The 25,830-nt window shown below is 33.0% G+C and overlaps 2 protein-coding genes across 3 annotated transcripts; both read left to right on the forward strand.

The window, feature by feature from the left end:
* Nucleotides 1-900: 900 nt before the first annotated feature.
* On the forward strand, nucleotides 901-5,475 carry LOC118031032 (PHD finger protein Alfin1). The gene is made up of 5 exons (XM_035035329.2): nucleotides 901-1,217; nucleotides 1,361-1,393; nucleotides 3,055-3,283; nucleotides 4,721-4,850; nucleotides 4,948-5,475. The coding sequence occupies exons 1-5, from the start codon at nucleotides 1,121-1,123 to the stop codon at nucleotides 5,221-5,223; spliced, it is 765 nt and encodes a 254-aa protein (XP_034891220.1). The 5' UTR covers nucleotides 901-1,120; the 3' UTR covers nucleotides 5,224-5,475.
* An 8,990-nt stretch (nucleotides 5,476-14,465) lies between these two features.
* On the forward strand, nucleotides 14,466-23,038 carry LOC118031033 (protein STICHEL). 2 transcript variants are annotated; one of them, XM_035035330.2, is made up of 6 exons: nucleotides 14,466-17,156; nucleotides 17,356-17,575; nucleotides 17,925-18,461; nucleotides 20,618-21,320; nucleotides 22,427-22,505; nucleotides 22,685-23,038. In XM_035035330.2, exons 1-6 carry the CDS (start codon nucleotides 15,042-15,044, stop codon nucleotides 22,784-22,786), a joined length of 3,756 nt encoding a protein of 1,251 aa, XP_034891221.1. In that variant the 5' UTR covers nucleotides 14,466-15,041; the 3' UTR covers nucleotides 22,787-23,038. The 2 variants fall into 2 exon arrangements, with proteins under 2 accessions (XP_034891221.1, XP_034891222.1); XM_035035331.2 differs by having other exon boundaries at nucleotides 17,356-17,563.
* The last annotated feature ends 2,792 nt before the right edge of the window (nucleotides 23,039-25,830 follow it).

Consider the following 25,830-nt stretch of genomic DNA (forward strand, 5'->3'; position numbering starts at 1 on the left):
GAATGTATTTAATTCAGGGACTATAATTCTAGTTCTAGAATAATCAAGGGGACTTGATTAATTAAATTTCTAAAATTATCTTTAAATAATATATGAATATTATTTAAAAGGTAAATTAATATTTTATCAATTTATAGAGTTTTTCAAATTTTCTTATAAATAATAAGCTATGCCTTTTTTTTTAAGTGATTATCTGTTAAACAAAAAACTACATAAGTCACCGAATAGAGAGTTAACATTATAGATATAGTAATCTCTTTCTCTCTTAAATAGAGATTTAAGAGATTTATCACTGGTGATTTATATAATTATTGGTTTATTCTAATTTCATGATATAGGTCACAAGTTTTGTATATCTTTTTTGAATATATGTGTTTTTTTAACAAAAATATTTGTGTTTGATTTTCAATATATTATTCTAATTCATCAATAAATGTTTTTATATATACAAATGAATTTTATTTTTTAAAATAAAAAATATTTATTTTTTAATTATATTTCTGATAGGTTGGTCTTGTGTAATTGTTTTTAGGGTGTAAGTTTATTCAATTAATTTAATTTGTTTTTAAATTTTTAATTCACAGGTTTTTTTGTTGTGAGTTTATCTTTTATTAATTTAAATAAATTAAATTAAATAAAAATATTTGAGTAAATATCTTATTTTATGTGATTAAATATCTTTATTATATATTTAATTTTAAATTTTTTTGGTTGACTTATTAACAATATTTTTTATTTATTTACATTGATAATTATTAATTTATTTAATTAAATATATATGGAGGCTTTTAAATTTATATTTTAATTTTTTTATATATATAAATAAATATCAAAATAACTTGATACCTTAGACGGACTCTTTATATATATATATATATATATATATATATATATAATAAAAATAAAAAGAGTCCGTCTATCTTCGCCCACAAATTAAATCGGAAAAAATTAAGACAGGGAAACGAAAACAAGAGAGCAGGGAACCCTAGGAGTAGGAGGAACAAGCAAAATTCCCATTAACCAGCACCCGAAAACCCTAATTAATTCCTTCCTTCCTTCAACTAAGACCCAATAAACTGCATTATCATTATCTAATTTTGTAGACAGATAGAGATTGTGAATGGAGGCAATACCGCACCCAATACCGCGAACTGTTGAAGAAGTTTTTAGTGATTTTAAAGGAAGACGCTCTGGTTTAATCAAGGCTCTCACTACCGGTTTGTTTTTTTTTTTTATTATTATTTTTTTTGGACTAATTTAGCTTCTTTTTTATGCTTTATCTCTATATTTGCTTAATGGGTTCGGTTTGTTTCTTTCTTTCTTTAATTCACTCTTGGGTTTGTTTCTTTGTTTTCTGCAGATGTTGAGAAGTTTTACCAGCAGTGTGACCCTGGTGAGTTTCTCTCTCTTTTTAATTTTCTTTATTTCAAAGTTATGAATGTTTTACGTGAATTTTGTTATTTTAAGGTGTTTTTGATGGTTTTGAGTATCAATTTTTCTTTTTTTGAATTTGGGTATGTTTGAGTTGAGGATGTCATAACCTTTGTCTCCCTATTGCAGTTGCTGTGTTATTAAGCTATGTTTTCACTGCCTTAATACCCCACAAACCGCAGAGTGATTTTGTGAGAAGTGAAAGTACTGTGTTAATTGTGCTTCTATGGTTTTGATTTTAACCCCATACAGTTGTTGTATGTCTCAGTAATTTTTTCCAGTCTAACTTCCTAGTTGTTTCTTATTCGCAAATGAGTGTTTCATGTATAGAAATCTTAAAATCTGATCAGCTGAGGCATGCTGTGACTGCAAACTTCACTGCTTATGTCTGCGTAATCTGATATAATCTCCATTCTCTAGTGTTTTAAAGTGGCCCATTACTTCCTTTAGTTCAATAGTTTCTGGTAATTGACACTGTTGTTCACTCATACTGCTGCAAGCCTGACATGGGATTGCTTTCTTTGACAAACTAATTATTGATCATGTTATGTTTACTATATTTGCAATAATCACCTCAAATACAGATTGCAGAGCTTTACATTTCAGTTTAAAATCACAGTGAGCAATGTGCTATTTCATTATTTCACCTTTTTGAGAAAACTTACCATTTGGGAATTTAAGACATCCATGTGCATGGGTGATTGTTCTCGGGATTTAGCTTGCTCTGCTTTTGGACTGAATTAAAGAAACTATGCTTATAGACTCTGGAAATAATTGTCATAGCATGTGCATGTGTGTGCTCATGTGTAGATATATCATCTTTAGTATGGAAAGTGCTGGGCGAGAAAGTGTTTGTCTCAAAAGAAAGAATTAAGCAATATCTTTTTTTATTGATGCAATGTTCTGTTTATCTTAAGTTGCAGGAATTTCAACTATTATAATTTATAGCTTCTTCTGTGTGCTTTGTGTAATGAAATGCTTTTCAAGTAGCAATTTTATTCCATTTATTTATATTTATTTGATTCTTTTTAGTCAGATTGGGGAAGATATCTCTAACCTGAACTTTAAAAGAAGGTTGGAGGTAAATGGTTTAGCGGGAATTATTTTGTGGAAGTCTCTGTGATTGATTATATTTATTTTGAATGAGTAAATGCATCTTCGTGTCTTACCTTAGTTTAGTTTCAAGATCATTTCTGCATTTATAGCTGGGTAGGGATTTTTGGGGATATTGATACTGGTTCTCATGGTATATATGCTTGCTTTTAGCGCTTTCTCAATAGAAAGTGTTTGGGAAAGTGACATAAATTCTCATCCTAAAATGCGTCTAATTCCTGGACATTTATGGTCCTTTACACTTGAAAAAAAAAACGTATTCTTAAATATCATCCCTTTTGAGTCACAGAGTTGGCATGATAATTGCTTTATTCATGATTTTGAATTTGAGATCAGCTACATAAAGTTCATAGCTAGATATAATCTATTTTGCACAGTTATTGTTACTACCAAATGATTGGTCAATCTTACAGTTGCTTAAGCATTTGCATGAGTTATCAGCTAGCATGAAATTTCTTACAAGTTTGAATATTTCAGCTTTCTGATGATATATCAAATATGACTTTGCAGATAAGGAGAACTTGTGCCTATATGGACTCCCAAATGAAACATGGGAAGTTAATCTGCCTGTGGAGGAGGTGCCTCCTGAGCTTCCTGAGCCTGCACTAGGTATAAATTTTGCTAGGGATGGGATGCAAGAGAAAGACTGGTTATCCCTTGTTGCAGTTCACAGCGATTCATGGTTGCTTGCTGTTGCATTTTATTTTGGTGCACGTTTTGGGTTTGGGAAGAATGAAAGGTATGGTCCAATTTTCTTTGGCAATTTGGCCATAAGTTACTGTTTAGTTTACTGCTGATCTTGCCAAGTTTAGATTTAAAATTTACAAGTGCAAACCACGTCATTGTATTTTCCCTGAAATTTATAATTTCACCTGGGCATAAACTCTTCTGGTAGGTTTCTAGTTCTGTTCTTCCTGTCAACTGAGTAAACTGCCCAGTATCTGGCATGTTGCTTGTGTCTTATCTGCGCATTTTGCTTTGGATTGACTTGTTTTTGAATTTTAATTTAGCTTTCACTTTCTTGTGATCTATCATCCAGTTATGCCCGCATACATAGTTGGCAGTTGACATGAACCCAGGAAATATCTAGTGTTAGAAAAAGCAGGGAAGAGGAGGAAAGCATGGTTGAACACATCTCTCATTCTTATATTATGTTGCTCTCAAATGAGAGGAAGTCCTATGGACTTGGATTATAATACTTTCAAGACCCATATTTATACTAGCCCAATGATAATTTTAGAGACTTGAAGGATAAACAGACCATTACTGATTTGCATACTTGTATCTAGAAGAACTAAACTATTATTGATATTTTTGGAATGGAATCATTTTCCTTCTATTTGTAGTTTATTTGTTTCCATGGGCTCAAATCAGTCTGGTGCTTCCTTTCTCTTAAGAAGTGCTTTTATTAGAAAAGGGAGCTGATGAAATCTTAGCACACTTTGAGATGAAAGTGCGAGCTTTCTTTCGTTCTAGCTAGTTGAACATTGGATATGGGGTTAAGTGTTTGTGCAATCATCAAACTAGCGATCAAGAAACTATTTACATGATTTAAACCAGTGATCAAGAAATTATCTACTGGACATTCACTCCATTTACCTTGTATCAGTTATTCTGCTTGAATAAGAGATTGTGCAATAGCTTCTCTTCTTTTCTAGAATTTTCTTTGTCTTTAAAATCAGATGGAATTTGCTTGGTTTGGGCATGAACTACACATGGAATACAAGGTACTGAAATCTTTTGCCGGGGATCTGAAAGATCTAACAACTCTTTGTATATTTCTAGTGATAAAATTTTACATCTCAGTCTTAAAAATATTGTCATTTAGATTCCCAATCCTTCAATTGAACTCCTTTTCCTCTAATTTTTCTTTTGATCTCTTTTCTTGTTATTTTGTGTTTCTTCTGTTCATATTTTACCCTATTCTCTGCTTTTAATTCTTTTCATATTTATTTTGTTTTTTTCCATGTAATAGAGTTGAACATTTCCTGTCACAGTAAGGAAGGCTTCACCCTGCTCTTCTTAATTTCCCAGCACAAGAGCCATTAATATTTCACGATGAACATATCCCCATGTCAATCCATGAAACAATCCCCCTTCTCGAACGAGCAACTTGCAATGCAATAAATAAATAAAAGAATGCCATTCTAATTGTAATTGAACTCCGATTTGACAGGAAGAGGCTTTTCCAGATGATAAATGAGCTCCCCACAATATTCGAGGTTGTGTCCGGAAATTGTAAGCAACCCAAGGACCAGTCTGCCACTCACAACAACAGTGGCAAAAGCAAATCAAGTGGGAAGATGGTAAGAAGTTATGAGTTGCATTTAATTCTATCAGATACTCCTTTCTCAACGCTGTTCTGTTTACAATTTCTTTTACTGTTTGAATGTGGTCTTTAAGCAATCCCGGCAACCTGAGCCCCAGACTAAGGCAGTAAAGGTATCCGCACCACCCAAGGAAGACTATGAGAGTGGGGAAGAGGAAGAAGAAGATGACGAACAGGGTGCTACTTGCGGAGCATGTGGTGAAAGCTATGGCACTGATGAATTCTGGATTTGCTGTGATATTTGCGAGAAATGGTTCCATGGGAAATGCGTCAAGATTACACCTGCCAAAGCTGAGCATATCAAGCAGTACAAGTGCCCAAGTTGCAGTGGCAAGAGGGCTAGAGTTTAAAGTTAGATGCTGAAGTCGAAGATGGACATCGCTTAAACAAAGCAGACAAGGGGTAGAACTTTTTCTTTAACGTTTTAAAGTTGATCAGAGCCAGTTGCCTACTTTAGTCAATGAATTCGAATGACTGCAGATTGGATTTTTAAGTTTGGCTACTCATGGTTCCTTTTGTCAATCTTTCTTGGGAATTGTGTTTCTGAATAGCCGGTGGCAACTATAGCTGTTCTATTTATATGTTGCTGCATTTTTTTGGTTTGCGTGGATGCTTCTCTACGAGTTCCTCCCTAGTGAACTCCCCCTTCCTCCAGATCGACGGGTGGAAATCTTTTCTTTTTCTTTTTCTTTTTCTTGAAAATTTTTTTCCAACAAAAGGGGATTTGAAGCGAGGAGCTCCAAAGTATGGGAACAAATGTAGCTGGATCGAGCAAGGGAGGCAAGCAATTCACCCTCTGGAGCTTGAAGAGCGCTAGTAGCTCGACATTCTGAACTTCAAAGAATTTTTGTTAGATGCTAGCTGTATGTGTTGCTATTGTTCCATGAGATAAATAGATTAAGGAAATTGCAAATATTTTCCCAGTCAAGACGACGTGTACTCAGGTCCTTTGTGTGATTATTACGGCTCGGTCCTTGAGGAGCGCCGGAGATGCTGAAGGCTAGGTTTACCTGACGGGCGGTGGACTGGTAATGGGGTGAGCTGAAAAACTTGTGAAGGCGACGGTCTCACTCACCAAGGGGTGTGAGTTCTCGTGGATTGGTACAAACCATGGTGCTTTGATTGTTATGGTCTTTTTAGAGAGATAATGGTTCATTTCTGTTTGTAATTTGTAGGTTGTCATGAAATTCGAGTTAGTAATGGTCTTCATTGGTTGGCATTGAATAAGTTTGGTGTATTGACTTGACCATGGCCATGGGGGTGGTGGCTACCACCCATTTTAAATCGTTTTGAAATGGTTTCAGGCAGCTATATCAATCATTGTTGTCTAACAATGCAAAATTGTTATTTCTCAAAAACCCAGTAGAATCAGACTTTATTTATACAAAATTGATAAATTCAGCCTATTTGATTTCACAGGTACTAAATTTATCAAGTTATGATCTTAATTTATATTAAAATATTTATTGACTAGTTTTGAGATTAGATATCTCTTTAAACCATATATCAGATAGAGTTATAATTTTATAGGAAAATACTAGACATATGAAACTATATATCGTGGTAAAGTTTCAAGTTAAATAAAGTTCAGGAACATATTATTTCAAATGATCGAAGTTACTAGATAAATCTTGTCAAATCTTTCAAATTAGATATTTATGTACTGTTTGAGATATATCTAGAGTTATTAGTGGAGTTTTGTTGCGATTAAAGTTGTGCTGGAAATTAGACATCTCAAGTATCTCAATCATATATAGTAGACACAGTTAATTCATCTAAACAAGAGAGAACAACATGTTTTTGAAATCATGACTGAAATCTACAAAGAATATATGAAAATTTGAGATTCGGGCCACAATGAGGAATTTCAGAATAAAAACTTTGTTTTTTATTATCTATTTTATTTATTTATTTTTAAATAATTATTTTTAATTTGGGTTTGTTCTGGTGCATTATATATTGTTTAAAAGTTTATTTCATTATTGAACTTATGTTAGTTAATTATAGTTTAGATTTATTAGCTTGCTCCCAAAATGGAATTCATTAGAACTTGTTTTGAATGGAAACAATCAAGTTGTCGTCAGGTTATTGTATATTTCCTACCATTTAATGATCCCTTTGCAAAGTTTTAATAAGAGATATTTTATTTATTCATGTCATTAATTTTTTGATTATATTATCTATCTCTCATTTTATTTAACACACTCATTGATTATTTAATATTATTGATTCTATTTATCAGATTTTAAAATAATTTAATTTTTGGCTGTAGTTGTTAAGATATAATTACTTAAAAAAATTAATTATAATTTTACAATTTAATTTTATAATCTAAATTTACATTATATTTTCTGTATTTATTAAAAAAAAAAGCATTATTAATAACCTTGATATCAATGGCACCATGGTGACCTGTTCCAGACCCTAAAGTGAAGTGATGTGAATGTCCTCGTTCGTCGGTTCCTAAGGCTCTATATATTGTAAATCATTTTTTTTTTTTTTGGTTTATTTATTATTATATATGTGTGGTGTTTTTTGTTTTTGGTTAATATCATAACGAGGCCGTTTCTATTGGTGTAAAAGAGGAAAATTAATACCAACCGGTTCTCAAGGGACATCAAGTGATTAAGATTTGTTGTTTTCTATTTAACGTGGAAATAAAAAAAAGGGTCGAAATTGCCAAAGTGCCATTGAAGTCATTATTTGTACCTTTTTTTCTAATATTAAATAAATCTCCACGACATATAGAGATAGTGAGGGACGCTCAAATAACCAAATCATTTACGTTTTTTCATCCTCGAAAGGGTATAGTTACATCAATCATTGAATAAAAAACAGGCCCCAAGAAGGCAAGAACATGAAAGAAGCCAAATCCCTCCCGTGTTCAACAATACATGTATCTTTCAATAGATTATATAGATATTTTTGATATTGGTAGTTTTTATAATTATTATTTTATAAAAAATATTTTTATTAAGATTGTTTTAATAAAATATATATTTGGTTAAAACTATTGTTGAAATTAAAATTAAATAAAAAATCATTTAATATATTTGATTAAAAATACATTTTAAATTAAAGTTTAATGATAAAATTATTAAAAAGAATATATATTAATGATTTTTAATTAAAATAATATAGATTTAACTATTATTACATCATAAAATAAACAGTACTTTATGAAAAATATTTTTTATTATTCCATTAAAATATCTGCAATTTTATTATATAAAAAATTTATCACACATTCATTTAAATTGTAAAATTCTTCATCTATGTTTTCAAACTCTAATAACACTTTCAATTAATTGTATAATGATGAATGTATATGATTGAATTATTCTTTCTGATTTATTGATTGTTCTCAACACTGAAAATCTTGCAAATGACATCTCTCAGCTTGATGCACGAGAACCAAGCACTATGGATTTAATTATTCGAAGCCTTCCAAACATAGTTGACACATGAGGACCAAGCAACCAAAAACACAGCAAAAAAATCCATTTTTTCTGCAAAAATCAAATGGCCCTATTAACACGAAACTTTTACCCCTCACCTACCTATTCATCTTGGTAGGAGCTAGAACTTGCCGCCACATCTTTAGTGAAAGAACAATAAAAGAATGGCATCGGCCAAAACTTTTTACTGAAAGCATAGAAAACTGAAAGGCAAGTCGGCGTAATCATTGACTGATATTAATTCAAATCTGCGGGGAGAGTGGTGGCGCTTGCAAGGTTGGAGGAGACGATGCAGCAAAAAAATCAGAGAGATGGGTTGCGGTGTTTCAATGTGCTTTGATGGGGAGGCCAGATTTGTCCAAGAATTTCAACGCAATAAGCAACCACAGTTACATTGTTTGATTTACATCATGACCAGTTATTTAACGTGAAAAGCATCTTTGAGATACTTCTCATTAACTGAGGCCAGACCTCATATTTATCATGGGATCCACATGCAAAATCACAGTTTAATTTTTAACCAAACATTAATAAAGGGAGTTTCGGGGAAACCGCACAATCCACCGCTCTTCAAAACACCATCTAAGAGAAAGGAAACAGTACTGAGCCCACCTCCTCCGTTCAGCCGCCCTCTTGGAGTGAGCCCACCTCCTCCGTTCAGCTGCCCTCTTGGGGCCTCTTTCAAGTTGAAGACAGCTGCAGGTGGGTGCGCTGAGCTGGGGCATATTAATTAATGCTTCCATATCTTTGAATACTACGAGATCAGTAAACTGCATCTTTAATTGGTTATTTATAGACTGCGGAAACCAATCAAAAGCAGCCACTTGCTAGCCAATATCATGAGTATATTATAAGGGCCCAATATTGCCCTGCATGCCACTAAACCTAGCTTGGTGCTTGAATGGATCAGATGTTGGAACCAGCAGAAATATTACCACCGGCAGTCCAAGCCATATATATATATATATATAACCATTTGCTTTGATATTGGTGTGTTAGGGTTATTATGTATGCGATAAGTTGCTGAGAAACATGTTGTTCTTTCTATTCTCGGACGCATAGTTAGCACAGGGTTAGGGTTTACCATCATTTTTCTTTCTTTTCATTTACGTTTATGAGGGTAAGGGGAGAAAACAGATTTCAAACATAAAGGAACACTGGTCTGCTTCCTTCATTAATGTCAAGTTTTGTTATGATCCTTTCGTCTGCTCAGCTTAATTCGATGAACTTAATTTGAACCAGTTTGGCAAGCCTTCAACAACCCTTGAGGATTTTTCTCAGAACACTATGGCCTCCTCCACTTCTCTCTGATTTTGATCTGCTCGTAAACGTGTCTTCATTATCATATCCCTATTCTGGTGGGATCAGGACGTTTTCCATCACGAATTCGTTGAAGCTTTTTCTATCGACATGATGTGGAGGCGCTAGTTTTTGCATTATAATGGACGAGTACTGCCGTAGCTGTCAATGTTTGGACAAGTTCTCTGGTGGCTTTAATTAACCATAAATGGTGTCCTTGAACAAATATATGCAGACGAACAATGCCTGTCTCGTTTGTTTTGGACTTCTCCTGTCAAGAAACAAGAAAGGGTACCTATCAGTGCCCGTTTGGAAATTAATATCAGTATTTTAGACTGCGGCTATATATATGTGGCTGTAAATATTTAATGATATTTTAAAAGCTAATATCATAATTTCTTTTTATATGTTATTTTCAAAAATTATAATTTATAACTTTTCAAAGAACATATACGTAATCTTCTCAAACCGCCCTTAAAACTGCTAAAAGAATGGTCGTGTAAAGGCTGAATTCTATTGAATAGTTAAAGTCCTTGTTAAGTGGTATTCCATATATATATATATAAAGGAAATCCTTTTTCAAGGAGGAAATCCTTTTTCAAGGTAGAAATTACATGATTGGGATTTTTTCTAATTTTTTTAATGACAAATCTCTCTTCTTTTTTTTTTTTTTTTTTTTTAATTTTTCTTAGATTTTTTTTCTTTTCTTTTTCATTATACTTGTATATTTATCACTTTATACTTAATCTATTTATCACCAATTTTTTTTATTATCTTCATTTTTTTGTAATATATTTTAGTTTTTTTTTTCTATATATGTTTTTTGAATAAAAATATTATTTTTATTCTTTATACTTGGATTATTTATCGCTTTACATTTGATTTATTTATATATATATTTTTTTTGTTCTTATTTAATTTTTCCATTTTTTTTCCTTACACTTTTTTTTATAAATCATTATACAAAACTAAAAGTAAATGATGTTTTACTCTAGCAATTGCAAAAACATGAACAAAACAACCATATAGTAGGTAGCCCAATGGTAGTGGATCTTTGTTTTCCAGCTCTATAATTGCTAATATGATAGTCATTGGAGGTTTACATGGCCGTTAACTTCAGGGCCCGTGGGATTAGTCGAGGTATGAGCAAGCTGGCTCGGACACCCACGTTAATAAAAAAACAAAAAAAACATAAACAAAACAACTTATATTGAAAGTATAAAAAAAAAATAAGAACAAAAGAAATGGTGAAACTTATTGCAGATTTCTATTTATATAAAGGTTTTTATAATGAATATACATTAAAAAAAAAGATGGGACTTTAAGTTGTTTTGTTTGCTTGCAATATCAAACCACTTCCAATTTTCTAGAAAAGTGGGACTTTTCTATTAGATTCTTTACATCTCCATCCCTAAAAAATTATAAAGCCCTTGGACTAAAACAAATGAATTATCCATCTTAAGATTAAAATAATTACTCTGTTACTTACATATTTTTAAATTAATCATAGAAAATCTACAATAATTCTCTAATCATAAAATATTTTTTTATACATAACAATCATGTATCAATTTATGCATATTAAAATATATATTTTTTTGTATCATTAATATTGAATCTTGTCTAGATCAAATTAAAATATTTTTTTCTTACACCATGTAACTCTTCTAATATAGCAGGCGAAAGTTAAAGGAAAATAACAAATAAAAAAAAGAACACATGAATTATAATGAGCGAAAAAGGATTGCAGAGAATCTCAAGCTCCTATGTTTTTTTTTTTTAGAATAATAATCTTCTAATCCTTATTTTTAGAAGGTTTACAAAGCCTTAGACTAGAAACTCTATCTCAACTAAAAAAAAAAAAAAATCCAAATTTATAAAGAAAAGAAGCATGAAATCCGAAAATAACAAGGAAAATCACCACTCTCAATTAGAAAACAAAATAAAATTTTGAAATTTCATAACTACTCTAAAAAAAATTAACCTTAAAAAATCCTATAAAAACTTGAATATGATACAAAAATTAAATAAAAAATTAGAACTATTTTAAACTATTATTCTAACCTAACACGATCAATCCTTCTCATCCATTTATAATTATTCCACCGCCACTCTCAAGATGACACCGATGAAACCTTCTCTTAAATTGTAATTATTCCACCGGCAGGCCAATTACATCATCTTACCAGGTCAAGTTTAGACAAAATAACAGAGCAAGTACATATGTAGCATAGGTTAATAAAAAACTCTAATAATAACCCCCACAGCTTAGGCCAATCATGATAAAAAAGAGTAACTCAACATTAGGACAGGAGTGATTTGCGGCCTAACTATATTGATTTGATTGCTATTAATTGATGTTAATTACGAGATTTGTGTTGAAATCGTGTTGACTGAGCATATTAATATCCTAGAGAGAGAGAGAGAGAGAGTGATGATCTTGCTGCTCGTACTTTCAGCCCATGATTTTGTTTTTTATTTTTAGGGAAAACTGCATTCAAGCCCTCCAACTATTGCGAAATTTCTTGTTTGATCCCTATCTACAAAATGTTTCAATTGCACCACTGGTTGGTATATAAATTAATAATAAAAATCATATAACTCATTCTTTTCAAATTGTTTTTCGTCTAAAAAAGCATTAAGTTAATGATTTTTAGGTGTTTTTTATCATCTTAATGTTCTGATATAAAAAAATCTAAAAAATATTATTTTAATACCTTTTTTTCAATTAAAAATACATCATGCAGTATAATACTAAACATACAATATGCATAGATAAATGCCACTATTAGAATCCTAAAGTATTTGAAGATAGCTAGTACAAATGCATTATATGGTTGTAAATTTATGCGAAAGTTATGATAATATTAAGGATGTGTTTGTGATTTAATTGTGGTTTTAAAAATTCTTAATATTTTTTGCTTTAAATGTTTTTTTGAGTGTTTTGGATCGTTTTAATGTGTTGTTGTCGAAAATAATTTTTTTTAAATGTTATTTTAATATATTTTCAAATAAAATTTAATTTAAAAAATAAAATCTCTAACATAATTCTAAATAAATTAACCAATTTATTCGATGTGGTACTGAATGCAATACTTTGTCCTATTTACATCCTTCCTTCTTTGCATTACCAAAATAGTACTTTACTACTTTCGAAGTTGGAAAAAAGGGGCCTTGTTATTATTGTGAAAGAAACGATGGATTATAAAAGAGATTATAATTAAAAAAGCTAAAAACCATAGTCTTATTATTTTTAGATTATATTTGATACTATATAATTTTTATAGCTGTAATTTTAAAAAAAATTATTTTATAAAAGGTATTTTTTATTGAAGTTGGTTTGATATTTATATATGTTTAGTTAAAACTGTGGTTGAAATTAAAATTAAAGAAAAAATAGATTAATGTGTTTGGTTAAAAATACTTCTAAAATTGATGTTATACATCATGAAATAAATAATACTTTATATAAAATATTTTTTATTATTTCATTAAACTATCTAAAATTCCATCATATTCCATTATGTATAAAATACATCCGATAAGAACTACAGTTTTCTTGAATTTTTTAAGCGCGACAACATTAGGAACAAAATTGAGACTGCAATCAAATTCTGCAAATATTACAATATCATGTGATCTCCTTCTAATTTATGTAGTGTCATTAAATAATGTTAAATACTAGTTTTTTTTTTTGAATAAAACACAATTAAAAATTTGGATTTTTTTTACTATTCATAGTGCAAAATAAATAAATTCACTGTATTATTCATGTGAACAGTGCAAATGAATAAAGATTAATCGCATTTTATATTAACATACCGCTCTTTCTACGTGAATAGTGCACAATTTCACTGCACTATTCACGTGTTCACTTGTGTTAATTTACTCTGCACTGTTCACTTAAGAAAAGTGAATAGTATTAACAAAACAGCTAAATCTTGTTTTTTTTTTTAAACTGTGTTTCAGTGCTATTTTTTATAGGTTTCATGTTTGAAAAACACACATTTAAACTTTAATTAACTATGTTTCATTACTATTTTTTGTGGGTTTCATGTTTGGAAAACTCGTATTTAAACTTTAATCAAACATAATTAATTTGTGTTTTTTTCAAAACACAGCCGTGGCAGTGTGACAAACACACTCTTAAATGCTTGGTTTTGGAGGTCTTGCATGAACAATCCTTTGATAAAAATAAATAAATAAATAATCCAGAGCATGTTATGTACATTTGTAAATGTACCACTACCATAAAGAGAAGGTTGGAATGTGTAGAAATTCAGCAGCGCAAACCAAAAATAAAATAAGATTTGAATTCTCTAATAAACAGATACGCGGAATTAAAGTACATTTTTGGTTTTCAATTAAAAATATTAGATGAATTAAACAATATTTTTATTTTTATATTGAAAAAGCTGAAAAAAACTATTTTAATATTTCTCAATTTCTTAAAAATATATGAGTTTTTAATAAAATATTTTTTATTTCTACTTAGCAAACCTGTCTCCTATAGATATTTTTATGAAAAGTAAAAAAAATTAACCAAAAAAAAACAATACAAGAAAAGAAAAGGGAAAACATGATCCAATGGAATTAGAATTAGCGATGAAAGAGACAAAGTAACAAAAAATAAAAAAGGGAAAAAAAGAGAGAATTGAGGCTTGAACTCAGGGGGCGTGTTTGTTTTCATGTTTAAAAAGATATTTTTTAAATTTTAAATTGTTTTAATGTATAATATTAAAAATAAAAAATATTATTTTAATATATTTTAATGTTTTTTTTAGAAAAATACTACCATAGCTTTCCATTGATACGCATTTTACTTTCTTTCTATTTCTGTGCTCATCACATCTCATGTACTTTGCCCAATAAATCTCTCCATCACAAACAAAGCGACAGAAGAAGAGAGACACAAAAGATTCATATTCAACTTTCAAGAGAGAATTCATTTGGGGCGCTAACTGAAGCAAACCCTACTGAGAGGAGAAAGAGAGAACCATGGTGAGAGCAAGAGGGAGTGAGAGTAAAAAAGAGAGAGTGAGAGTAAAATACGATCACATTCACAACTACTGAGATCATTCATTTTTCATTTCATTGCTTAGCCCCACTCTTCTGAATCATCATAGTGCAAGGAAGTGATCAAAGACAAACTCTGTCAGATCTGGAATTATCTCTCCCACCAAAAAGAAAGAAAGGAAGGAAGAAGAAGCACTCTTTCTTTCTCCATTTTCACTACTCTTTCTAAAACCAAATGATTGATGTGGGGTGCATTATTCAAGAAATGGGAATGTGGGTCTAATTCAAATTCAAATTCTTTGTTTTTCTTGACCCTCAAGAGTGGTTCTTGTTAGTTAGATAGTGTGAGTGCCTGTTTCGTTGCTCAAATAATTTTGAAAATAAAGAAAAAAAAAATGTCAGAAATGAGATTTTCTGATCCAAGCAGACTTCACTTAAAGAAGGAGCTCACTCAAATCAGAAAGGCAGCTAGAGTTTTGAGAGATCCAGGTACAACTTCTTCATGGAAGTCAGCTAGATCTGCAGCAGCAGCTTCTACTTCTGCTTCTGCTTGGAAACATTTTGAGAATGAGAATGCAATCCAAAATGGTGGTACTGCTGCTAGTCATAGTAACAATAGCAGCACCCATTTGGGTTCCCATTTCAAGAGTGTGCTCAATAATAACGGGAGCGACAAAAAAGTGTTCCTTTACAATTGGAAGTCGCAGAAATATTCCAGTGAGGAGAGCGCATTGCCAAGGAATGATGCTGATGATAACTCTGAGTCTTGTTCAGTTCAAGAGAGCCTTGATGATAGCCTGAGTGATGCAAGAAACGTTGGGGATTCGAAGAGTGACACGTATTTGGGTGAGACAAGGTCTGCTGCAATGATTTTCAGACGTAGAGACGCAAATCTCGTGTCGCCATCCATGAGAAGAGCAATGGGCGTCAAGAAAAAGGGTAAGAAAACTAATACTCGTCTGGATGTTCTGTCTAGATATCAAGAAAAAGAGATGAACTTGAGGCGATTACTTAAGGGCCATCCTTCAATGGGTTTGAGTTTAGGTTTAGGAAGGGATGCTATTGTTGAACAATCTGATGATACTGAAGAATATAGTAATTCAGAGGATTTAAGAAAGATTTCTGGGGCATCGCCATTGTTACTAAAACTTAAGCACAAGAACTGGTCACATTCTCCTTCTAAATTTCTGAGAACTAGTCGAAAAGAGGACTCTTCTTATTGTCACAGCACACCTGCATTGTCAACTAGTTCCTGTAACAAGTACCGTAATCGCAACCCGAGCACAGTTGGATCTTGGGACGCCACCACAACCTCAATGAATGACGGGGATGACGAGGATGGTGATCACTTGGATTTACCTGGTCGCCATGGATGTGGGATTCCTTGCTATTGGTCCAAACGGACACCAAGATACAGAGGTGTATGTGGGAGTAGTTGTTGCTCACCTTCCCTTTCAGATACTTTAAGGAGAAAAGGAAGTAGCATGTTGTGTGGTAGTCAGTCAATGTATCATAGACGCCTACGTTCATGTTCACTTTCTAATAAGCGCAGAATTGGTTCAAGAACTGGACAAGCATTTCTCCCTTTGCTTGCGGACAGTGGTGATGGCATAGGAGGGTCATCGATAGGTACTGCTCATAGCGATGATGAGCTTTCTACAAACTACGGGGAACTTGATTTGGAGGCATTGTGCAGATTGGATGGTAGGAGGTGGTCCAGTTACAGGAATCAAGACGGGTTGGAGATCGTGGCTTTAAATGGAGACGGAGAAGATGAAGGCACGGTTCAAAATATCAGAAGTTTAAGCCAGAAATACAAGCCAGCTTTCTTCAGTGAACTGATTGGGCAAAACATTGTTGTTCAATCACTTATCAATGCTATTTCTAGGGGAAGAATAGCTCGGGTTTATCTTTTCCAAGGTCCACGAGGCACAGGTAAAACATCAGCAGCTAGGATTTTTGCCTCTGCTTTAAACTGCATGTCTACTGAAGAAATAAAACCTTGTGGGTGCTGCAGAGAATGCAATGATTCCAGTTCTGGGAAGACCAGGGATCTATGGGAAGTTGATGGCACCGACAAGAAGGGAATTGAAAAAGTTAGATATCTTCTGAAGAAAATTTCGCGTGGGCCTCCATTGGGCTCTTCACGTTACAAGGTTTTTCTTATTGATGAATGTCACTTGTTGCCCTCTAAGATGTGGCTGGCATTTCTCAAATTTCTTGAAGAACCACCACAGCGAGTTGTGTTCATATTTGTAACAACCGATGCTGACAATGTACCTCGTACTGTACAATCACGGTGTCAGAAGTACCTCTTCAGCAAAATTAAAGATCGAGATATTGTAGCAAGGTTGAGGAAAATTTCTAACGAGGAGAATCTTGATGTTGAATTGAATGCCCTGGATTTGATTGCTTTGAATGCTGATGGTTCACTTCGAGATGCAGAAACAATGTTAGACCAGTTGAGTTTGCTTGGGAAGAAGATAACTACTTCTCTTGTAAATGAATTGGTGAGTTCTGTCTACCATTCTGTTCTTTAACATTTTCTGCTTCCATTGGTTCCCTTAAACCATTTTCAAATCTTGGTAGGAGAAGACTAATAGGTGAATCATTAACGAGTATCATATAACTACTGGACAATACTTGTGACTCTCTGTGTAACGAATGCTTGAATCACTTGGACTCAATATGTACTTTCAATCTTTTCAGGTGGGGGATGTTTCAGATGAGAAATTACTGGAACTTTTGGAATTAGCAATGTCTTCAGAGACTGCTGAAACAGTGAAAAGGGCCAGGGATTTGATGGACTCTGGCATTGATCCAATGGTTTTAATGTCTCAACTGGCCAGCCTCATTATGGATATTATTGCTGGGACATACAATGTTGTTTATGCCAAGCATGGTGATTCACTCATTGGTACGCAGAATTGTGAGTAGCACTCCCTTGCTTTTATAGAGTGGCCTTAGAGCTCATCCATATGCATATAAGAATTATGCAGAGACTTGTAAACTTAGTGCAGAGTCAGTTAATGATATTAGATTTAGCTCAGCTTTAATAAGGTAGTTCGTGATTTTTGTACCTGATTTAATGGCCTTTTTTCTAGGTTACTAGTTGTTAACCTCTGGATTCGACTGGTATGACCTTGATGCATCAGTTCACAAATTTATTATATAGTATAAAGAAGTTTATATATGTTTTGCACATATGCATATATTGCGATTCTAGTTTTTTGTCAGAATGTTGTTATTCTTGATGGATGCTTCGACTGTTTTTTTAGTGACTGAAGCAGAACTGGAGAGACTAAAGCATGCTTTGAGGCTTCTTTCAGAGGCTGAGAAACAGCTAAGGATCTCAAGTGACCGCTCAACATGGTTCACAGCAACTCTTCTACAGCTTGGTTCCACACCTTCAATGGATCTCACTCTGTCAAGCAGTAGTAGGAGGCAGAGCTCCAGGACAACTGAGGAAGATCCTTCAAGTGTTTCAAAGGAATCCAATGTTTACAAGCCAAACTCAGATGCTCAATATTTTCCCCGGAGATCAAGTTCGCCTTCTTCCTTGTACAGGGCAATAAATGGACATTCCAGCCACCAAGCGGAATATGAATTTAATGCCAAACCCCCTCGATTGATGGATAACAATACTCTATCTGCTTCATTGGATGATGAAATGACTGGAAATAAGGTATTTAGGTACAAAAACTCAGACAAGTTGGATGATATATGGGAGAAATGTATTGAAAAGTGTCACTCACAGACATTGAGGCAGCTTCTACATGCTCATGGAAAGCTTCTGTCCATATCTGAAGTGGATGGTAAGTCCAATACTTTTCCATGTTCTTCCAATATCATTTGCTGGTAGAACTGTAACTGAAAATCATGGTAAAAGAAAGAACTGTAACCGAAAATACAAAAACTCTCCTTTTGATTTCGCCTTCCTTTTGATTTAGATCTAGAGATCTATATCTGATCAACCTTTCGTTACTCCAAATGTGCTTCTAGTGATTCTCAAGGACTTGATCCGTGGGATGGAAATAACTGAAAATACAACAACTGCTTCCCCTTTTGATTTTGCCTTCCTTTTGATTTAGTGCTCCTAGTGGTTCTCGAGGACTTGATCAGTGGGATAGAGATTCTAACTTTGTTGTCTATACGGTCAAAAATAGTTGTTTCTCCTTCTGCTGGATAAGATGATTTGATGAATGATACTTCTTAGCGTTGTTGGGCCATTCTATAAGGTTATGTGCCTAATTTGTAAATGCAAGAGTTGTTTCCCCTCTGCGTGTGCGTTCAAGTTTTCTATGAACCATGTGAGGATCTTATAATCACATGATCTTGGCAAATCCAAATGAACATGGTTGTCAAATCTTGAATCAGAAAGCTCTTTTTAGCCTCCAGACTTTTCTTACCATCTGTTTTAAATTTCTGCATTTTGCTTCTGAGTTGACTCCTAAAATTCAATGAATCATAATGAATCGAATTGAATCTTGACTGAATTTCTTGATTTATGCATATCTGCAATTCACCCCATTAGTCCCTTCGTTTTGTATGTGAACTGAGACGAAGCATGAGATCCTAACAACCATACCAATGAATCCCTGTCTTCTCCTTTAATCAGCTGTAATTCCCACCAGCTTCTGACGGGCTTGTCATCTATTATATGTGTTCTATGCGATTCTTTCTCAGTTACATATTTTTACGCTGTCAATAAGTTCCTTTGATTTTTTAAAAAACTTCCAAGAAGTCAAGTAAAGTGGACAAGTCATCCTGATTTTAGCTGTTACTTTGTTACAAGTCTAATTCTGGAGTCATGAAAATGCAGCAATGACTAAGAAGAAAACCTCTTCTGGAAAGAATTAAGTGACCGTTGGAGATGAAGAATTCAAGTGTAATCAAAACGCACTGTTTAGATACCATTGCTGCGCAGTGCGCACTGTTTTATTTATAGCAAGCATTGCGACATGTGGCCAGGAGAACTTTAGTGAATGAAGAATTAGTTCTTCAGGATAGTACTGTTTTTCTGTAACAGACATACACAAGGCAAAAATGAATGAATTGTAGAATCTGTTACAACAATTTCTTCTTCCTTTTCTCCCTCTGTCTCTCTTTCTGATGAATCACCTTCTTCTTCCTTCAATCTCGCAACACTCTCTGCATTGTTAATAGCTCTTCAATATTTCCAGTAAGTCCATAGTTCTTAACATTAACTACTGGGTTCCATACTAGCTAGTGCCGTTTCCATTCAACTTGCTCCAAACTTACCCTTTGAATTAATGAATTTGGTATTCCTAATAGAAAATCAAGAAACCAAAAGTAACGTTTGCATCATACACCATAATGATAAAATTTTGGGCTATAATATATAGCTGTGAATAGAATCACAGAAGAATGATCTGCTTCAACTTCTATTTTACCTTTGTTTCATCTTCCATTGTTGCCTTCTCTGTTTCTGGGTAGATCCCAGGTTACAACTGTTCTTGTGAGTATTCAACCTACGTTGACATTAATGTTTTTGCATGCACATATAATAGAAAGATATCAGTGGAAGATTTACTTCTGGGTGCCCACCACTCCACAATCCCTATGTCATTACCTGATTGTTTGGACGGATTAAGTTGTTCTTCACTCATTTTGATTAGGTTTTTCTTTGTTGTGCAAATTTGACTTGATCTGACTGCTGTTTATACCAAGTTTTTGGTGGTAAGTGTTGAGTACCAGTTAGGATAAAATAAAAGAACACAGTGAAGTGAAAAGTTACTTAAGCTTTGCTCGAGACAGAAGTTACTTAAATTGGTTGAATGGAATGTTTTCTGCATTAGGTGAGAGTAACAATCGGGTGGATTGTTTTGATATTTAAATTCCAATGTGTCCTTGATAAATGAGTGATTTATCTCTCTGCATGTCAACGCATATGTTTCTTGCTCTCCCTTTCTGCTGTTATACACAATGTTCATTATGGTTCTTCTTGCAGGAGCCCTTGCTGTTTATGTTGCATTTGAAGATGAAGATATTAAAGCCAGAGCTGAAAGGTTTCTGAGCAGTATCACAAATTCAATCGAGATTGTCCTTAGATGCAATGTAGAGGTTAGAATTGTTCTTGTGTCAGATGGTCTGGATTCTTTGATTTATGCAAACCAATCTGAGTTACAAGAAGGTCATAGGCAAACAGAAGCGACTTTGGCAATTGAACGGGGTGGGAAGGCTAATTGGTCTGGACCGGCTGGTGCAGTAGTTGGTTATTCAGATTTAGAATCACAAGAAGAATCCGCAAAATTATCCAGAGGAAGCTTTAATGATGCCAATGCTGGAGAGAAGCAGGAAATGCCGATGCAGAGAATAGAATCAATTATCCGTGAGCAGAGGTTAGAAACTGCCTGGTTACAGGTGGCAGAGAAGGGCACCCCTGGATCATTGAGTCGTCTGAAACCTGAGAAGAATCAGGTGTTGCCTCAAGAGGACACTTATCAACAAAATCAAATGGAGTCCATAGATTCAGCGACACTGTCATCTCCGAAATGGGAAGATGAATTAAATCATGAACTCAAAGTATTGAAGATGCAGGATCAGAGGGTGCTCCACACGGATCAGATAGGTAAAATGGTGGGTTATTATCCAATGTCACCAAGCTTGTTACATGGCAGCAGCTATGTGGCCAATGGAAGCAAAGAAAGCCTGTGAGTCTTTTGCAGATCTATTTTAGATTTTCCACAACTTATATTGTTTTTACCAATTCTTTTCAAGCTTTTGTCCTCAAAACCTAGTTTTGTTGTACTTCGATTTCCTAAAAATTTTGCTAGGCAGTAAGCTTACATGCATTTCACAAGTTATGCAGGCTATTTTCTCTCTCGGTTTCTGTAGAGCTTTTACATGCATTTCAAAAAATAATCTGAAGAACCACAATGCTTTTTGATTCTTTTTCTTGGAAAACACTTGCAATATTTAAGGGCTCTATATCGAAATAATCTGTGTCATAATGCTTTGGAGGTTCATGAAGTTTTACATTTTTTAATAGGATTTTTGTATCTCATATTTCCCTACAAGCACAGTCGTTTTAACATGATTAATTAAAAAGTGGTGAGGTATATTTTCTCCTTGTATTGGCCAGTTTTGAATTGAAACTGCTAATTTACACAAAATGATGGAAATCAGACATGAATTATCAGTTTGATTGTAGTAAGTTCCCCTCCATTGTATTCCGGGTTCAGAAGGAACAGTTTTTACTTGACTAATTTATCATCAAATCCTTGACTGAATCATTTTAGCGTATGATCTACTTTTGGTGCTTAGTTTAGGTATTTCAGATGTCAGGCACTGCTGTTTCAACTATTATCACCAGAAAGTGGAAGATATCTAATGCAGATGCTTGGATGACGTTATGCATCCTTTTGTCTAAGATAAGTTGATGGAGAAGCAAGAAATGTACAGTTTAAAAGATAAAGGATTGCCATAACCTATTAATGAGATTCATCTGACCTACCATAATTGGTTCAAATGGTGGCTTAGTGGAGAGTTTGTTGCGGTAATTAACTGCTTTAGCAAAAAATGATCGTTCTAAAACGTTGTTGAGGATAGCAGTTAGAAAGTCAGTGGGTGCTATGATATTGCTATTTCGTCTTTCCTCGTTCATAATCTGTATGTTTGCATGGCTTTTGGATGGTCGCTTTTTTGCTTAAACTGTGGAAAATAATGTCATAGAGAAGTGAATGAAGTAAAGCTCGACGTGGTGGTGCATCGAAATGAATGTGTTGCACACCTCTCATACTCTTTCCTTTTTCTTCAGGGGATATGAATCGAGTTCGGCTGGTGGAGGTTGCAGCGGGCTCTTCTGTTGGAACAACAGCAGATCTAATCGGGCAAAGGTACACTGATGTCTACCTGCTTTTGTTTCTTCAATAAAAAGACAACATAGGAAGCCAAGTATTTGTAGGGAATGGGACTGCATGCCAACTGAGCTACATCCCATTTACCTTTTATCCTTCTGTTCAGTGGAAGTGTGTTTGCCTCTCACTGATCATGTTTTATTTCTGCACTTAAACAGGTCAAAGGGACCCCAGTTGGACCTCGAGGCAGAAGTGGGCGATTTACATTGTTTGGTGAGTGTGCAAAGCAAAAGAAATCTGAGAGCAGAAATACAAGATAATTGGAACATCTCAAATACAATGCTTGGACTAAAAAAAAAGAAAAAAAGAAGGTGTTTGCATCTTCACATATTTTTCTGTATTTATTCTTTTCTGGTTTCAACATGCAACCACAGAAAAGATCTAATGTAAAGGTTTTGTGTTGGCGCGGGGCATCTCTTTAGCTCCAGCAATTTTTCAGTGGGAGAATAAAAGAAACTTGGGATGATCTTCATGGTTGCTTGGGTATTAGTTGCACATTTTATTCCTTTTCATTCTCCTTGTTTTAGTTTTGTCATATAGTTATCCAACTGTTCATAGTGGGATTGAGAGATTCTTGATTTTCCATTGAAATATTTCCCGTGTGCCCGTTATATGTTTAAGTTAGCATTCCGAGTTAATTTTTAATGTAAAAAAACAGGCCAAACTACTCTTTCTACTTTTTAAGTTAGCATTATGTTTAAGAAATTGAGTTTTTATTGTTTTTCATGTTTAATATGTTTTTAGCTTTGTTTCTTATTAATTGTTTATTTTTGGGTCAAACTAGTCCGTTAAATATTTAAGGCTCTATTTAGTTTGTCTAATTTTTTTATGAAAAGATTTTTGATTTAAGAAGGTGTTTGACACATCTTTAGGTTTTTTTTTGGCAATTTTCTAAAGAAAAAAAATAATTTTTGCTTGGTTTTTACAAAAAAAATAAAAAATAGTAATAGAAAAGGATTTTTTTTGTTGTTGTTGTATATAAACCTAATTCTTATAAAAAAAATTGTATTTTTTTTTAAATTAGTATTCTTTTAGAAAATATATATATGTTGATTTTTCTTTGTATTTTTTTTTTAGAATTTACAACAAGCTTGTAAAGTTCTTTAAAGATTTAGTCAATATTTCAATAATCCTAAAAATTTTGATTCGTGAAAATTAATGTTCAACACCCTAGTATAAAATGATGAACCTATAGGTAGGTAGGTATTTAAATACTAGAAGTTGACTAGAAAATTTTCAGAATTATTTTTAGATATTTATTAATTTTAATTGAAAGTATTTTTCATCACAATATATGAATTTTGAAAAATAGTTTCACCTTCTAGGATAGATGAATCCTTGTCGGGGCACTTACATAGGTCCTTTTTCATAAGAATTTATATGGGCATACAAGCCCATAATAAATTTGAAATGTCAAATTTATTCATAAGAGTAAATCTTTATCCTAAGCTATAGACTGATCATCAATTAAAACCCCATCAAAACTTTTAAATCATATGAAAACCACACAATGTAGGTTACTTCAGGTAAGGTGTATTAGGAGTACTAATACTTTCTATAGTCACAACCAATTCCTTACCCTAGAATTTCTGATAAGATCAGTATATCCGGGTCTTTTATTAATTCTAAACTAAACAACTAGATAATGATTCCTTAACCATCGACAATGCTCTTCCATGAGAGAAAAAAAAAAACATAGATTTCACTAGTTTCTAGCTACCTTTTCACCACAGGGGAGTTCCTATGGTGATTGAAGTGTTGGTGCAATGAAAGAAATGTGAATAAGTAATAACAAATTACAAGAGGCTTAATGAAACACTTTCTAGCCCAATTTAGCTAACTTGGCTGACAAAGGAATGAGTTGAAATTGTGTTAGATTATGTTAAATCGGTAGCACCATGACCATATTTTTCCAAGACTATCTCAGGTTATTAGATAGTAATATAGATTCTTAATATTGAAGACGTGGTATATAGGTTTAAAGATTTTCTTTGATAACCATTTCAGATGCAGGGTTTAATTATGAAAATATGAACGAATTGAAAATCTAATTGAGAATATATTTGAGACTCAATGGGTTAATGATTGAAGATCATACATCTCCATCGCTTAAAAGTAGACTGGAGTGGAAGAACTTTTTGTCATTCTATGGGCCTGCTACCATTGTTTTATTCATAACGATAGGGTTGCTACTTGCTTGCCTGTTGTTTTTCATAGCACGCTTATAAGACTTTATTGGTGTTTTTTCATGATCTGTAGGCACGAGTCTCAGTTTATTCAAAATATCATCAAAGATGTAGGACATTACTTGTCTTGTAAAATCACTCCTCCCTGCTACTCTGCCGCTTTTTAAGAGCTGCCAGGCTGCCCTCCATTCCTTGAAGTGATTTTCATGTCTAGCAAACACATCTTTGTCTGCTTTTGATCTACCATTGCATTAATACTAGTGAATGCCTAGTTTGTTGTTCCAACTAGAGAAACTCGGGGAGGGGGGGTAACCATATATGTGGTTTAGAATAATGGATAGCAAGAAACCCTTTAGTTTGATAGCCATTAAAGTGGGGAGAAACACTTCTTTCCTTTGGTTCATTCTGAACAACTTTACAAGATATCTATTAAAAAAAATAGATAAAAAAACCCAATGAAAATTTATGTGTTAATGTTTATATAAATAATAAATATTCATTTACCAAACATAAAAGAACAATGATTGTTTTTAACAAGCATGGAAAGAGAGTTGAAATTTATTAATATAATAAAATAACCACATTAGAAGAGTTATGATCAATCAGGAGTTTTGAAGTGGTTAATAAAGGAACCAAGAGTTATGATCGACCAAGGAAAAATGATCAATTAGGAGTTTGAAAATACTCGGAGAAGTAGAAAGTCTAATTATATTTAGAGTGAGTGTCCATAAAAAAATAACTAATAGGAAGTTACAAGATTAACTTATGATTCACTTGGTATCAATAAAGAAAGAATTTAGTTTATATTATGATTTAATAAAGTCTCCTTACATGACACTAATATCGGTATATAATTAGAATTTACATGTTTATATAGTATTCATTCTCTATACCATTATATAAATGGTCATACAGTCATTGTGAACAATGACTAACCCTATATATGCAATTTCAATTATCTTTTTTTTTTTTACTAGTATTAGTATTGTGTGATATAACTTGGAGTAGATAATCTTTTCTTTGGGTTAGAAGTCTTAGATCCTTATATTTCACCTAATTTTATAAAGTTGCTACTTGCTTCTTCTCAAGATTAATTTTCATATTATATAGAAAATATT

The sequence above is a fragment of the Populus alba genome, chromosome 3 (genome assembly GCF_005239225.2).
Source record: "Populus alba chromosome 3, ASM523922v2, whole genome shotgun sequence".
Taxonomy (NCBI): Eukaryota; Viridiplantae; Streptophyta; class Magnoliopsida; order Malpighiales; family Salicaceae; genus Populus; species Populus alba.

What these genes read in the sequence shown, in the direction of transcription:
- LOC118031032 (XM_035035329.2), top strand. Translation starts at nt 1,121, where the DNA reads ATGGAGGCAATACCGCACCCAATACCGCGAACTGTTGAAGAAGTTTTT. An exon ending in AATCAAGGCTCTCACTACCG is followed by an intron (nt 1,218 to 1,360) that starts GTTTGTTTTTTT and finishes TGTTTTCTGCAG; the next exon opens with ATGTTGAGAAGTTTTACCAG. An exon ending in GCAAATCAAGTGGGAAGATG is followed by an intron (nt 4,851 to 4,947) that starts GTAAGAAGTTAT and finishes GTGGTCTTTAAG; the next exon opens with CAATCCCGGCAACCTGAGCC.
- LOC118031033 (XM_035035330.2), top strand. Translation starts at nt 15,042, where the DNA reads ATGTCAGAAATGAGATTTTCTGATCCAAGCAGACTTCACTTAAAGAAG. An exon ending in GTCCATATCTGAAGTGGATG is followed by an intron (nt 18,462 to 20,617) that starts GTAAGTCCAATA and finishes TTCTTCTTGCAG; the next exon opens with GAGCCCTTGCTGTTTATGTT. An exon ending in GCAGATCTAATCGGGCAAAG is followed by an intron (nt 22,506 to 22,684) that starts GTACACTGATGT and finishes GCACTTAAACAG; the next exon opens with GTCAAAGGGACCCCAGTTGG.